This window comes from Sapajus apella, unplaced genomic scaffold (genome assembly GCF_009761245.1).
Source record: "Sapajus apella isolate SASKATOON/1434 unplaced genomic scaffold, GSC_monkey_1.0 scaffold28, whole genome shotgun sequence".
Taxonomy (NCBI): domain Eukaryota; kingdom Metazoa; phylum Chordata; class Mammalia; order Primates; family Cebidae; genus Sapajus; species Sapajus apella.
In genome coordinates, this window is record NW_022436968.1 from 4,341,980 (window position 1) to 4,357,382 (window position 15,403).

The following is a 15,403-nucleotide window of genomic DNA, read 5'->3' on the forward strand; positions in this document are numbered from 1 at the left end:
TTCAACTGAGCATCATTAATTTCATATGCTTATTTTGTCTTCTCTGCCAATTCAACCCTAAATTATTCTCATTGTGATGAATGAGCTCAGTAAATACTGAATTGAATGGATTCTCAACAAGTACAAGCTCTAGCACCTACAAGAGTCTCAGGGGACTTCTTCTGTTGGGTATAATAGATTAACAGGATTAGGGTTGGCAGATAAAATCCTGGAAGCCCACTGAAATTTGAATTTCAAACATACTTATAGTATAAATATGTGTCATATATATACTGAAAAGATTATTCATTGTTGGACTGACATTCAAATTTAACTGGGAGTCTTATTTTGTTTTGTTTTGCTAAATCTCGCAACCCCTTCATGGTGGATTACCCTCTCATGTTAAACACATAGCTAAGCAAACAAACAAAAACCATGAAACAATGATTTTTCAGAAATTTACAAATAGGCAGTGCAAGAGAAGTGAACAAATGAGGCAATCTTTGTGACTGTCCCAGCTTGCTTTCTGGAGAAAGCTTTGAAGCTTCGTCACAGAAAGAGGAAACTCGAATAGAACCTGGCAATCTCTCAGAGTTGAGAAGGCAAAGTTGAGAGTTAGGGGAGGCCAAGCTGGCCAGAATTTACAGAGCAGAGTACCAGGAAGAAGACTGCAAAGGGCTCCCCTTTATTCTTCAGCTGAGTACTGATTAGTACATGTTTGCAAAGGAATTACCCAAAGAGGGGTGGGGAGGAATCACTAACGATGAGCAGGTGGAATAATTTCTGGAGCTCACGCAAGGCTGGGCATAATTTATATTCTTAACAGCCAGAGTGGGAAAAGCTCGTTATACATGATGAAAGCAGAAATTGTTAAATTGGATGAAAAAGCAAGACCCAATTATATACTACCTACAAGAAACACATTTCAAATGTAAATAAATAAGTAAAAAGTAAAAGATTGGGAAAATAGGCCGGGCGCGGTGGCTCAAGCCTGTAATCCCAGCACTGTGGGAGGCCGAGGCGGGTGGATCACGAGGTCAAGAGATCGAGACCATCCTGGTAAACATGGTGAAACCCCGTCTCTACTAAAAATACAAAAAATCAGCTGGGCATGGTGGCGCGTGCCTGTAATCCCAGCTACTCAGGAGGCTGAGGCAGGAGAATTGCCTGAACCCAGGAGGCGGAGGTTGCGGTGAGCCGAGATCGCGCCATTGCACTCCAGCCTGGGTAACAAGAGCGAAACTCCGTCCCAAAAAAAAAAAAAAAAAAAAAAATTGGGAAAATGATATATCATGCTCACACTAATCATAGAAAGCTGCAGTGGCTATATAAATATAAGACAATGTAGACTTCAGAGCAAAAAATATTAATAGGGATAACAACGATCATTTCATAATAATAAAAGGGAAATCATCAAAAGGACAAAACAATTCTAAATGTTTATGCACTTAATAGCCAAGCTTCAAAATACATGAAATGTGAAATAACTGAAAGAAGACAGACAAATCCAGGATTATAGCTGAAGATTTAAATATTCCTCTGATAATAGATTGGATAAATGGGAAGAAAATCAGGAACGATATAAAATACTTGAACAATGCTACCAACAACCAACTTGACCTCACTGATATTGTGAAAACTCTTCACCCAACAGCAGCAGAGAACACATTCTTTTAAGTGTCCTAAACATTGACCAAAATATTCTCAGCCATAGGACAAGACTCAATAAATTTTAAACAATTCAAGCAACAAAAAGCATGTTATCTAACCACAACGGAATTAAATTAAAAATGGATATGAGAAAAATGTTGGAAAATGATCCAATGTTTGGAAAACAAATGTCACAATTTTAATTAATTAATTAATTAATTACAACCCAAACATCATAAATCAAAGAAGAAATCACAGGGAAAAATCTAAGTGGAATGAATAAAAATTAAAGTACATATATCAAAATTTGTTTGATGTAGCTTAAGCAATGAAAAGGAAGACATATATAGATGCTTATATCGGGAAAGAAGAGCAATCCAATCAATGACCTAAGCTTCTGCCTTACGATATATGAGAAAGAAAAGCAAATTGAAACAGAAGTAAATAAAAGACAGGAAACGAAGAGTAGAAGTCAATAAAACAGAAAGTTGAAATGCAATAGAAAAAAATCCATGAAACCAAAGGTTTGTTCTTTGAGAATATAATAAAATTGATAAACTTTTAATAAAACTGTCCTGGGGGAAAGAAAAGAAGATATAAATTACCAATATCAGAATTGAGAGAGGTGAGATTATTACAGATTTTTCAGCTATTAAAAGAGTAATTGGAATAAAAGGGAACTAAAAGAATAACTTGCTAAAAGGAAATATTATAAACAGCTTTATGCATATAATAACAACTTAGATGAAATATATAAATTCTTTGGAAGACACAAACTGTCAAAGTTCACCCAAGAGAAAATAGGTAACCTAAGTAGTCCTAGATCTAATAATTTGAATTTGTGGTTTAAAAATTTCCCACCAAAAAAAAAACTCCAGTCATATATTACTTCACGTGTGATTTTTTTCAAACACTTTTAAGGAAGAAATAATACCAATTCTACCCAAGCTTCCAGAAGACATTACAAGAAAAGAAAACTGTAGTCCAAGTGCATCCAGCCCATGGGCTGCATACAGCCCAGGATGGCTTTGAGTGCGGCCCAACACAAACACGTAAACTTTCTTAAAACTTTATGAGATTTTTAAAAAGCTCATCAGCTATTGTTAGCTTTAGCGTATTTTATGTTTGGCCCAAGACAATTCTTCCAATGTAGCTCAGAGAAGCCAAAAGACTGGACTATGCAATGATCCTCTCTGTTTTGGAATTCATGTTTAAGTCATCAAACTTATTTCCTCTATGGCTCTCCAAGCAAGTTACTGCTTTTCTCATAAGAGCAGATAAGATTTTCAGTAAAGCAGAACGGTTACAGGTATTGTTTCTGAAGTCAGACAGTCCTGAGTTTGAATCCCAAATCTGTCCTTGCCTCTGATTAGCCTCACTAGAGCTCACTAAACCTGTCTCCTTATCTGTCAATTAGAGATAATCATGATACTTAATCCTCAGGAGTGTTGTGAGGATTAACTAAAACAATGCACGTGAAGTCCTAGGCACTATGTCTGGCATGGAGGTATACAAATATGTGATTTGTAAATTGCAATGCTTCTGAGTGACAGTAGAGGGAGCACAGTCATTGGGAACTGGACTTCAGAAAATTAACAAGATTGATATTAAACCCTTTTACAAGACAATGTTCCTGTTCCGATGGAGCTAGAGCAACCTGAACACCGATGAGTTGATGAGATCTGCACCAGGCCATCTTACCCCAGTAATCCTCACAGTCCCACTTATTTGTTGCTAACGTATGTTACCAGGGAACTCAACACATCTTTCTGTGAATACGTATTGTCTGTCCAACCTCCAACTCCTGCTCACCCCAGTTTCCTCAGGACACTTAAGAGGAAACTGAAAATCAGCAAATGTTTATATTCTTTGTACAAAAATTGGGAGAAGGTGGAGCTGGTTTACTTCCCTACAGCAGCAAGAGTGATATGCTTTGTCTTCCTCTCTGTTTCTCACAAAAGCAGCTCCATTGGGCAGAGTGGGAAAAGCACAGTCAGAACTGGCTTTGAATCCACCCTGTCTTCTATTTACGACTGTGAACCTGCCTATCCCACTGGCCTCTCTTCATCTCCGTTTCCAATCTGTACAGCAAGGAGCTAAGGGAAGCTGGAGGGTTAACCTGGTGACTGCCAAAGTTCCTCGTAACTTGTTCATTATTCTACTATTAACAGCTATTGATTCGGCATTTAACCTGATGCCATTTCCTACACTGTATCTCTGACTCGTCAGAGCAATTTCAGGTGGGATGTAATATCCCCACTTTTGTAGACAAGGAGTTTTGGGCTCAGAGAAGTTAGGTAACTTATACAACTTTGTGCCGCTAGAAATTGGCACACCAGAACTAGAATCTACTTTTCTGAAAATCTTTAATCTGGGATTTTCTTCTTAGGATGATGCAGTAAAAAATTAGATATAGGGCTTATCACCGGGGCAACGGGGTGGCTGTTTTAGAAAGGAGACAGGAATCGGTGGGGGCCTTTGAATTTGGAAAACCTTACGGGGTTTCATTTTAGCATTTGGTTTGTTTCTTCATTTTACTTTGATTTTTTGTGGTGGTTGTTTTTTTGTTTTGTTTTGTTTTGAGATGGAGTTTTGCTCTTGCTGCCAAGGCCGGAGTGTATTGGCATGATATCGGCTCACTGCAACCTCTGCCTTCCGGGTTCAAGCAATTCTGCTGCTTCAGCCTCCCAAGTAGCTGGGATTATAGGCATGCACCACCAGGCACAGCTAATTTTTGTATTTTTAGTAGAGACGGAGTTTCTCCATTTCGGTCAGGCTGGTCTCGAACTCCTGACCTCAGGTGATCCACCTTCCTCAGCCTCCCAAAGTGCTAGAATTACAGGCGTAAGCCACCATGCCCGACCTTTGAATTGTTTTATATCTTTGTCTCTGAGGGACTGAAGAGGGCAGGGACAGTGTAGGGCCAAGAAATTGAGGACCTGCTTATTTAATTTTGATTCTAAGAAAGAGAATCAAAGTGGACATAGCAGTGCCCTTTCCTAGATGTCTTGCTCTGCTCATGAAATAGAGGAGGAAGACAGAGGTTCAAGGCAGATGCTTTAACCAAGAAAAAGGTGTGTATTTGTGCAGAGTCCCTCATGATAGACATCTCTGGATAAACGAGGTACAGCGGGCAGCATATGGCAAATAGAGCAGAGATTCTGTACGTGTTATATGCGGATCCCTGGGAATGGTCCCCAACATCTTTGTAGGGCATCTGCAAGGTTATACTAATTTTATAATAATACTAATACAATTTTGTCTTTTCACTCTGTTGACATTTGCACCAATGGTACCAAAGCAATGGTGCTTTAGCACAAAGCAAGGAAGTGGTGCCAAATTATACTAGGAGTTGTATCTTTCACCACCATGCACTTACAGTAAAATTTTTAAAATGCCAGTTTGACTTAATAATGTTTTTGATGGAGCAGTAAAAATTATTAATTTTATTGAATCTCAGATATTAAATACATGTCTTTTTAATATTCTTTTTAATGAAGTGGAAAAGACACATGTTAAAAGATGATGGTCATCTCAAGGAAAAGCACTTATGTGATTGAGTTTCCAAGATGAGCCTGTCTCTTTAAGGAAAACAACTGGCAGTATCTGTTGCCAATAATAAAACTGGAGCTTTCGAGCAAAAATGAGAATTTGGAGAGCTTGTATCCATCATCATGAGCTTGATAGTTTCCCAGTACTTAAAATACTTATATGATGAGATCAACATTGATATTACCTGACATGAATTTCTGAATATTGTATGATGAAATGTGTCAGCATTTAGAAAATCTGCATACTTCAGTGGACCAATATTTTTCAAATGACCAGTGTCTGACATTTCAAAATAATTTGTGGGTAATAGTTTCATTCAAAATAGACAAAACAAAGGATTTGAATGTAACAGTATACATAGAGTATATTGATAAGGTTTCAGATTTCACAATGCAACTAGCCCTTCAGAAACTACCACTCGCTGAGTTTTCGTGCGGTATCAAAGAAGAATAATCACACTATTTGATAAGGTCATTATAATACTCCCCTTTCCAACTACATCAATGTGTGAGTCCATGCTTTCTTTAAATATGTCAACAAAATAATACTTTGCAGCAGATTAAATGCAGAAACAGATATGGGAATCCAGCTGTCTTCTCTTAAACCAGACATTAAAGAGATTTTTTAAATGCTACACTTCTTATTAAGTTTTCTGTGTTGGAAGATACGCTTTTCTTAAAACAGGTTTAACACATAGTGGGGTTATGATTGTCACTTTAAAGGAATAAATTAAATAAATATTTTAATTTTTTCTCAGATTTAACACAGTAAATAAAAATATCATCCAGAACAGTAATACACAAACATTCTTTGGGATTGTCAACAATTTTTAAGGGAATAATGGTGTCTTGAGAACAAACAGTTTAAGAACTGCTGTGGGAGTCCCAAGGTAAGGCCCTGAAAAGGAGAAAGAAAATAAACTCTCTGTTTTGTACAGCAGGCACTCAACAATTGAATACGATAATGATAAGGACATTTAAAACCAGTGTGACTAACACTATGAGGCAGGAAGTGAAAAGTGCTAAATGAGTGGTCTAGATGTGCACTGTCCAACATGGTAGCCACTAGCCACATGTGGCTTGGAATGTGGCTAGTCCTAACTGACACGCCCTGCTAGTGCTAAATACACACCAGACTTCTGAGTTTGAGTATGAAATAAGGAAGGCAAAGTACCTTATTAATAATTTTTATGTTGATTATATGCCACAATGTTAAGATCTTTGTATATTTTGGGTAATTTACAATATTAAAATTAATTTCACCTGTGCTTTTTTCCTTTTTGATGTGGCTATCAGAAAATACACAATTACATATGTGGCTTGCATTTTATTTCTCTTGGAGTACACTGGTTTGGGCAGGAAGTATTACAAGAATTTGGAGCAGGGAAACACTGCTGTGGGTTCAGGTCATCAGGAAGTCTTCACCGAGAACTATGGGATTTCACTAAGTAGGTAGGCTGGGGGAGGACTATCCAGTTGCAGAAAGCGTCAGTAGTGAAGTCTCAGGTGAATCTGGGCAGCTGAGGTGACTGTTTTGGGTCACATCATGGGCTCTTATAGGGGAGAAAAATTTCCTAGGTAGGTTGAGGCCAAACTGCACAAAACTTAAAGTGCCAAGAATTTGGATTTTTTCCTATAGGCAGTGACGGCTTCCCCAGAAGAGAATCAGACTTTGCTCAGTAGCTTATGGAATAGCCTGAAGTTGGCGCTTCCTCATGTAGGGTCAGAGCAGCACAAGCTTCTGGAAACTGCCCACTGAACAAGCAGTGGGGACCAGGCCTACTTAACCAGGAAATTTAGAGCGATGGAAAGTGTGACTTTGGGTTGATTGACCTGTTTGGGGATGGGTGGTAAGTTTAAGCACATAATAATGACGTCACCTGGGAGGGAAGAATCCAGAGTGCACCTGTGTGATATTGGTCAGCAGGAGGGGGGGGGCAGGCCTTTCACCTTGGAATATCACTCTAAGTATGTGTATAATCAAATTGAGTGGCACTTTCTTTCAGTCTGCCTGTCGGCCTTTATTTTTGTCTTTATTTTACTACTTTTACTTTTTTAAACATTTTTATTAATTTTTTAAAATACGGTGGAGTTTTTACTGTGTTGCCTAGGCTGGTCTCAAACTCCTGGGCTCAAGTAGTCCTCCCACCTCAGCCTCCCAAAGTGCTGAGATTAAAGTGTGAGCCATCACACCTGGCCTTGTCTTGATTTTATTGAACGTTTATAGGACCCCTACTGTGAATCAAGGGGTTAACATCTAGCTACAAGGAGATGAGATGAAAAGACCAGAGGTGGGAAGGGAAACACCTGGGCTCTTGTGTGGCTCCGTGGATAACTTACTGAGTCATCTTGGTGACCTCACTGGGCCTCTTCAGATACAAAAGAGGGTTTAGCATTAGATGGGACTAAGACTTCCTCCAACTCTGTGATTCTAGAACAGGCTGATGTCAAAAAGGGAGAAGAGTGCACCGTAGCAACCAGGAGCAGGGCTGCTCAGGGAGAGTAGAGGAGGCTGGGCCAGGAAGGGCAGGCACTGGTGGCCTACCCAGAAGTTGGCCTAAACCTCTAGATCAGGTCACCCTCCTCCAAGTGAGCGGACCCCGCTGGAATTGGAGCCCAGTAAAGTCTATGAGTTTGGTGTTTCGATCCTGGCTACCCACCCCTTCCATCCCAGGGACTGGCTCACCAGGCTGAGTGGAGTATTAAACTAAGGACAGAGGAAGCTCAAGAACCGAGCTCCAGGTAAGTAACTGCAGCGGATCTCGAATTGTCTAAGGAAACCACTGAAGAAAAATGTGTGCCCCGCCCCTCCCCTTTCTTCTGGCACTCCTGAGCCACCTGCTGTTGGCGGGAGCGGCTGGCAGGGATAAGAGGGAAGAGGATGCCCGGCGAAGGGGCTCCAGCCTGGCTGATTCTACGTGTCAGCGTTTCTAGAATAAAGAGTGGGTGGGAACTGACCCAAGTAAAGTCCCAGAGACTCGAACACTGACGCACAGGAAAGCCTCAAGTGGGAGGAGAAATGCAAATCCCCTACTGACGATGGCGTCAGCGGCTTTCTCTTAGGGACTGTGAGGGGCGCTTCTGACTTTGGACTTGAGCACCGCCTGGGACCTGTGCTGAGAGAGCTCTAGGTAAGTGGCCGGACCACACCTTCTGGCTGCCTCTCCCGAGGAGGACACGCTTGTTACGCAGGATGCTCTGAAGCTTTGCTTTCCCTAGGCATTTTGACAGTGGCTTCGCTTTAACCTGCCTGAGGAGGGGTTATGATACAAAGAAGCGCCCGACTCCACGGCCCACAGATGCGCCCTGGCACAGGTTCTCCGCGGAGACCGCCCCGCGGGCCCGCGCCACGGTGCCGGGGCGAATCTCCCAGAGGGGCCGGGGGAGCTGCGGCGGCTGCGGAGGTGTGTCCTCGCAGAGGCTGGAAGTGAGCCCCTCTTCACTTTCTCAGACAGCTTCTCTAGAGCTGTGTTGTCTGACTTTAGATTGGCTTACCTGGGTTTCAGGAAAAAAAAGTTTGCAGCTACAGCTGCCTGTGACTGTGGCTTTGATGAGCACGAGTGACATTTTAGGGCAGGTCATCTCCTTTTGCAAGCTACAGGCCACAGAGCCAACGCGGCACCACCAGCTCCCAGACGATGGGACAAAAAACTTTAGAGGATCTTCTACGGACTGCAGGCAAAAAGAACAGACAGGCACTCAGTTTTCAGAGGCAACGTACAGTTTCCACAAGAAAAAAGTAGCACTTAGAGAGTGAAGGCAAAGAAATCTGCTGAAGGATGCCTAAAGGCGTTCCCAGAGGCTGCGATAGAGAATGTCCTAGGACTATGTGTTCATTCTTCTTCCTTTTATCAGCTTTGAATTCAGCTCTCCGCTGAATACTCAGATCTTAGCAGTCTTTTTTATTTGGTGCTTATTTTTATTTTTAAAAATTTTTCTTTTATTTTTATTAGACACACAACTGTAAATATTTATGGAGTATAGAGTGATATTTCAATACATATATACAATGTGTTATGATCAAAGGATAATCAGTATATCCATCACCTCATTTATCATTTCTTTATGTTGTGAACATTCAAAATCCTCTATTTTAGCTTTTTGAAAACATACACTAAGTTATTGTTAACCGTATTCATCCTAGTGTTACAGCACCACAGCTTATTCCTCTCATCTACCTGTAAATTTTAGTTAGAAAACAGATTTTCATCCAAATCATAGCTGGGGTTCAACAATAGTATGATAAAAAATTGTAATGCTATTTACAGCTCACGTTCTCTGTTGTCATTAACTAAAACTGGTAGGATAATGTTGATAGTAGCATGGGAACAAATGTCCCAATTTTGTGTGGCATATTTAGACGTCGAGTATCTGGAAAGACAAATGGTTCAGGCTCAGGAAACCTCGGGCGGCCCCTTAGAAGCCTCACACGTTAGGCAGGCATCATTGCACCTATTTGAGCTTTAAGTTTTTTTCTTTTTAAAGTTGACACACTACTTATATCCACCTACCCTATTCATAGCAACATCAAGAGTGCCACTCATTCTTCATTTAACAAGCCATGATTGAGCATTTACAATGTGCCTAGAATTGTAAAGTATAAAGGTTTTCATAAATATATAGTGATATGCAAATAAAACATTACTTCTTTTCCCACTTGCTTTCTCTTTAGCAAAACGTTGGCAACAGGTTTTTCTATAAATTTTAAATCATTTACTGGGTGCTCAGGGGACAGGTGCTCAAAATGATTCTATTTGAAACCTGAAGAATATGTATATGAAATATATGAAATTCTCCTGGTGTTCTATAGGCAAAAGGAAACCTTAGCCTGTCTATAAGATATGTTGAAATGTTATGGTGATTAATCATGTAAAAGAGGGTTTGGTGTTTTTATTTGACTTAGAATTGCTGATGAAACAATAAAAAGTTTGACTTTGGAAAACATAAAATGCTGTAATTTCAAGGAGGCAGCGTCATACTAATTTTCCTGAGTTAGGAAATATGTCTACAGCTTCTAAACTGGCCAGAGAGGGGTTACAAGGGGGAAATACGTACTTTTGTTTTATGACAGGCTGCCAAATAGGTATCAAGTGTGGTTTCTTACTCCTTAAGTATCTAGGGTTTAACCACTATCAGATGTTTCTCAGAGACAAAAAGACTGCATCTTTTAAGAGCTTTGCCCACCCATAGTGGATCCTCATAGAGAGAAATAAAACACATTCATTGGTTCAGAAATATTTTTAATTAAACTAGAGCCTATGAAAATGCATACATAAAATTCTTAATGAAGCTAAGACAGAATTGGACTAGAAGTCAGGAACATAAATCTGACTTTAGAAGCCAGACAAATCTGAAATAAAGAAATTTGACAAATTTATATAAAAGAAGCTTTTTGGGAGGTTGTTCCTCATATATAAAGTCTTAGAGGACTTTAGAAGGTATAGTAAATGTTAAATATGTTTGCCTTCAAGTTACTCCAAGTCTAAGTGTAGAGGGGACAAGAGCTAGGGAAAGGGCTTGTTGAGAATACAAGTTCATGTAGACAGCTGTGGGCAGGATGTGGGGTGTTTGGGGGAGCAGGAGTGAAAGCTTCCTGGAGCAGGTGGAACAGGAGTTCATGTTAGAGCAAGGAAGGCTGTAGTTTGGGGGCACAGAAAGAAGGCTGCTCCCTTCATTAGGGTTGGATTATGAAAAAAAAAACCTTAGAGAAATGTTTGTATTTTTGGATATATTGGAATTCAGTCAATATTATGACTGAAATCAGTCATAATATTGACTGAATTCCAAATAAGAAAATATGTACTAGAGCTATGAACAATATTTTAAAACTCTAATTCTACCCCTTCTTTTATAGCATGTCTCAGTGGAATCAAGTCCAACAGTTAGAAATCAAGTTTTTGGAGCAGGTGGATCAATTCTATGATGACAACTTTCCTATGGAAATTCGGCATCTGCTGGCCCAGTGGATTGAAAATCAAGACTGGTAGGATCAAATGTATTTTCCCTAGAAGTTGATGCACAAATGCTTTATGCGCCATCCATGTGAATTTATTTTATGATCCACTTTTGACTCAGTAGATGCATTCTTTTCAGGTAAAGAACTTTCTCAAGGATTTGAAAAGCCTTCCCGAAGAAGGGGAAATCATTGTCCTTTCTGGTTTCATTCATCGTAAATGGAAACTTAATGCTTCTAGTGCTTTGTTTCTCTGTAAACCAAAACCCAAACAATTTTTCATGTATTTAAAAAAGAAACAAATCAATTGATTGTCAGTTCTCTATCGCAGACTCAATGTAAATCAATATTTTTTCACAGTAATATTTGCTTTCTTCAAAGCTCTATTCACCTTATACCATTAAATTTTTTTTTTTTGCTTCAGCCATGTTTTTTATCGTGGTAAAATATACATGACATAAAATTTACCATTGTTTTTGGTGTACTGTTCAGTGGCATTACATATATTCACATTATTATGCAACCATCATGACCATCCATCTGCAGAACTTTTTCATCTTTCCAAACTGAAACTCTATACTCTTCAAACAGCAACTCCCTAGTCCTCCATCGCCAACCCCTGGTAATCACCATTCTATTGTCTGTCTCTGTGAATTTGACTACTCTAGGTACTTTATATAATTGGAATAGACAATATTTGTCCTTTTGTAACGGAATTATTTTGCTTAATGTAATGTTTTCAAAATTCATTCATCAGAATTTTCTGCCTTTTTGAAGCTGAATAATATTCTATTGTTTGTATATATCACATTTTGCTTTATAAATTTATCTGTCAATGGACATTTGGGTTGTTTAAACCTTTTGGCTATTGCTAGCAACTCTGCTGGGAACATTGGTATGCAAATATCTGTTTGAGGCCCTGTTTTTAATTCTTTTGGATATATACCCAGATGTGGAATTGCTGGATCATATGACAATTTTATGTTTAATATTTTGGGTATCTGCCATACAGTTTTCTACAATGATTGACCATTTTACCTTCCCACCAGCATTGTACAATTTCTCTATATCCTCACCAACACTTATGTTCTGTTTTTTTCCTTTTAATAATAGCCATCCTCATGGGTATGAAGTGGTATCTTCTGTGATTTTGACTTGAAATTTCCTAATGCTTAATGACGTTGACATCTCTTCATGTTTACAATTTAATTTTTTTTAAACTCTTAAATTTTAGCACCTTGTAAAGGTTTATTGCTTTAAAATTAGTATGGTAAAAGAGTAGACATTTTACCAAATTGGTTTCTGTTGTGTAATAACCCTTTATTTTTTTAGGGAGGCAGCTTCTAACAATGAAACCATGGCAACGATTCTTCTTCAAAACTTGTTAATACAACTGGATGAACAGTTAGGTCGTGTTTCCAAAGAGAAAAACCTACTCTTGATACACAATCTAAAAAGAATTAGGAAAATCCTTCAGGTGAGAATGCATTTCTACTTTTCCAAAATATTTGGATATAGGAGTAAAAATTAAATATCTACCCTTATATTATTTTCAAATGAGATTTAAGGGGAAAAAATTTGAGTTCTCTTACCATTTACAAATTTTGTGCTCAATTTTGTTACCCAATATTTTTTATGAAATGTTGAAAATAAAATACACTATAAGTATAGTGTATAAAATACAAATGTGTTGTATGTAGGACTTGCATGTGGTTTGTTTACTGGCTACTATCAAGTTCAACAACACTAGATCAGACCACAGTTTCATGGCTCTCCACAGCCCTCCCTTGCCTTTGTCTCTTATGTAACATGTATAAGTTAGTATTGTTCTCATTCCGAAATGGGAGCATCATGAGTGAATGTATCCTTCCAGATTTGGAAGGATCAGACCTCACCCTTCTTTAAAAGTGTTCTTTGGTACTCTCTGGTTCATGCAGGCAGAGCCCATCTGTGCGTGTTTCCTCAGCACCAAAACATATCAGTACTGCGGCATTTAGTATATTCAATGTTATTGCTATTTCTTTTTTTATTTTTATTTTTTGTAGTCAATAATAATTTAATTGTACATTTGAAAATAACAAAAAGAATATAATTAGACTGTTTGTAACACAAAGGATAAATGCTTGAGGGGGTGGGTACTCCATTTTCCATGATGTGATTATTACTTTTTTTCTTTTTCTTTTTTATGATACTTTAAGTTCTGGGGTTTATGTGCAGATCGTGCAGGATTGTTACCTGGGTATACACATGCCATGGTGGTTTGCTGCATCCATACCCCTTCTCCCCACATCATGAGTTCCTTTAGCAAGGACTTTGGAGTTCAGCTTTGAATTTCTAGCAGCCAGCATAAGTCTGGACTTATGACAGATGTGCAATGTTTACTGATTAAGGGGTGAAGAAAATGAAGTAAGTGAATCAGGGATCTAAAGAATTAAAGGCAGGCTAATGTGGAACTAAACCTAGAAGTGCTAGCCTGACCATGGACTGCTATATTTACTGAGTGCCTATACAACGTATTAGATAACAGGAAAAGGGCATTGTGCCATTTCACATGGAGGCATTTTTAGAATCCCATACCTACAATTAACACATTTTTAGAACATTTCAGCTAAATTATAGCAGAAATATTCTTGACATTTCATTTGTGAGAGGGGCAAATATATTGTTTTTCCTATTGTTTGGATTGCACTGAACTATCTCTGCCCTTGTAATCCCCTACAAATCTGCAAGACACTTGACAAGAAACAGGGCAATTGCATATTGCCGACAAAACAGGATTTTTGGCGGCATACAGCAATCTCTTTTATGCAGACAAGACATTTAACAGTGGCCTCATTAGCTTAGTGTTCTAATCTATAAACCTAAAATGGGGATTGGCATACTATGGGCCACAAGTCGAATGGCCACTGCCTGTTTTCATATAGCACATGACTAAGAATTGTTTTTATATTTTAGGTCATTAGAAAAGAATAAAAATTAAATAGATCATACAGTAAAATTTAAAATAATATTTCTGACATATGAAAATTATATGAAATTCAAATTTGTGTGTTTTATTAAAACAAAGCCACACTCATTGGTTTACATATTATGGCTGCTTTTACACTTCAATGACAGAAGTTGTGATAGAGACAGTATGACCTACACAGCCTAAAATAAAAATGTGTGTGTATATGTCTCTGTGTATATATATGTCTCATATTTACATATGATATATATATCATATTTATCTGGCCTTTTGTAGGAAAGTTTGCTAACTCTTAGCCTAATAGCAAAGAGTCTTTAGGTCACTTTGCTAGATAAGCACAGATGGGGAAAATATTAATAGATGATGTGTGGTCTTTGGAACCAGAAAGATCTGGGTTAAAAATCTGACCCTCAAATGTGGCTTTGAGCAAATTACTTAATCTTCTGACCTGCATCTTTTAATACAAACAAGGATGATTATCGTCTACCTTTTGGAATTGTGAGGAAGGCTGGAGCTTTTCTTCTGGCAAAAAGTAGGCATTCAATAAATGGTTCTCATTGTTGATAGGGAAAATAGCAGGATTTTCTCAGGGTAAATCAGGGATAAGTAAACGGCCCATCTTTTGTGCTGGGTGGGAGAATAAGATTATGAGGGGAGCTTCCTTTCTGGCCATTTGTATCAGACAAACCTTGTGAAACCATCACTTCTGTCTCACTACTCCACAGCTCAAAAACCTGCCGTTATCCCCAGTCATGCTTCAGCTCAAGCACAAACTCATCTGCATGTGTCATTGGCCCTCTAGCATCGTGCCTCTTTAGATCTTTCCCAACAATTTTCATTGAGTTCCTCCATATCCCTACCTCAGAAAAATAGATCTACTTGTTCCTGAACACATCACACACACCCTTGAATGACTAAGCCTTGTCCATGATGGTCCCATGGCCAGGAATTCTTTTCCATTCCTCTTCCACCAATTTAGTTCCCATGCAACCCTAAAGAATCTGCATAGGTCCCAGTGCAACAAGGAAACCTTCACCGCGTGCTTTAGTCTGTGTTCTCATTCTCCAGGGACAACTACAAGGTAAGCAGCATCTCTTTGTGTCCCTTCATCTGTGCTGCATGTGTGTCTAACCAGGTCACAAGGTCCTTAACAGCAAAAGCCTGACCTCCTTTTGTGACTCCCCTCCCTCACCCCCAGTACTCAATACGGTTCTGCTGCACACTAGGAATTCAAAAAACAATTTGGTGAATTAAGATATTTGAGTTGAAAAAAACACTTGCTCTGTGTTGTATTTCCATATG

The 15,403-nt window shown here is 38.8% G+C and overlaps 1 protein-coding gene across 4 annotated transcripts in view; it reads left to right on the plus strand.

The window, feature by feature from the left end:
* Positions 1-15,403, plus strand: part of STAT4 (signal transducer and activator of transcription 4) — a 129,571-nt gene that overhangs the window by 9,765 nt on the left and 104,403 nt on the right. For 2 of the 4 annotated variants that reach the window (XM_032292610.1, XM_032292609.1), the window contains exons 1-3: positions 8,263-8,311; positions 11,035-11,163; positions 12,466-12,610. In XM_032292610.1, coding sequence (XP_032148501.1) covers positions 11,036-11,163; positions 12,466-12,610 — 273 coding nt within the window. In that variant the 5' untranslated portion in view covers positions 8,263-8,311; position 11,035. Of the gene's footprint in view, positions 1-3,593; positions 3,752-7,463; positions 8,312-11,034; positions 11,164-12,465; positions 12,611-15,403 lie in introns of those variants that run through there. The other 2 variants (XM_032292608.1, XM_032292607.1) reach the window with 2 other exon arrangements.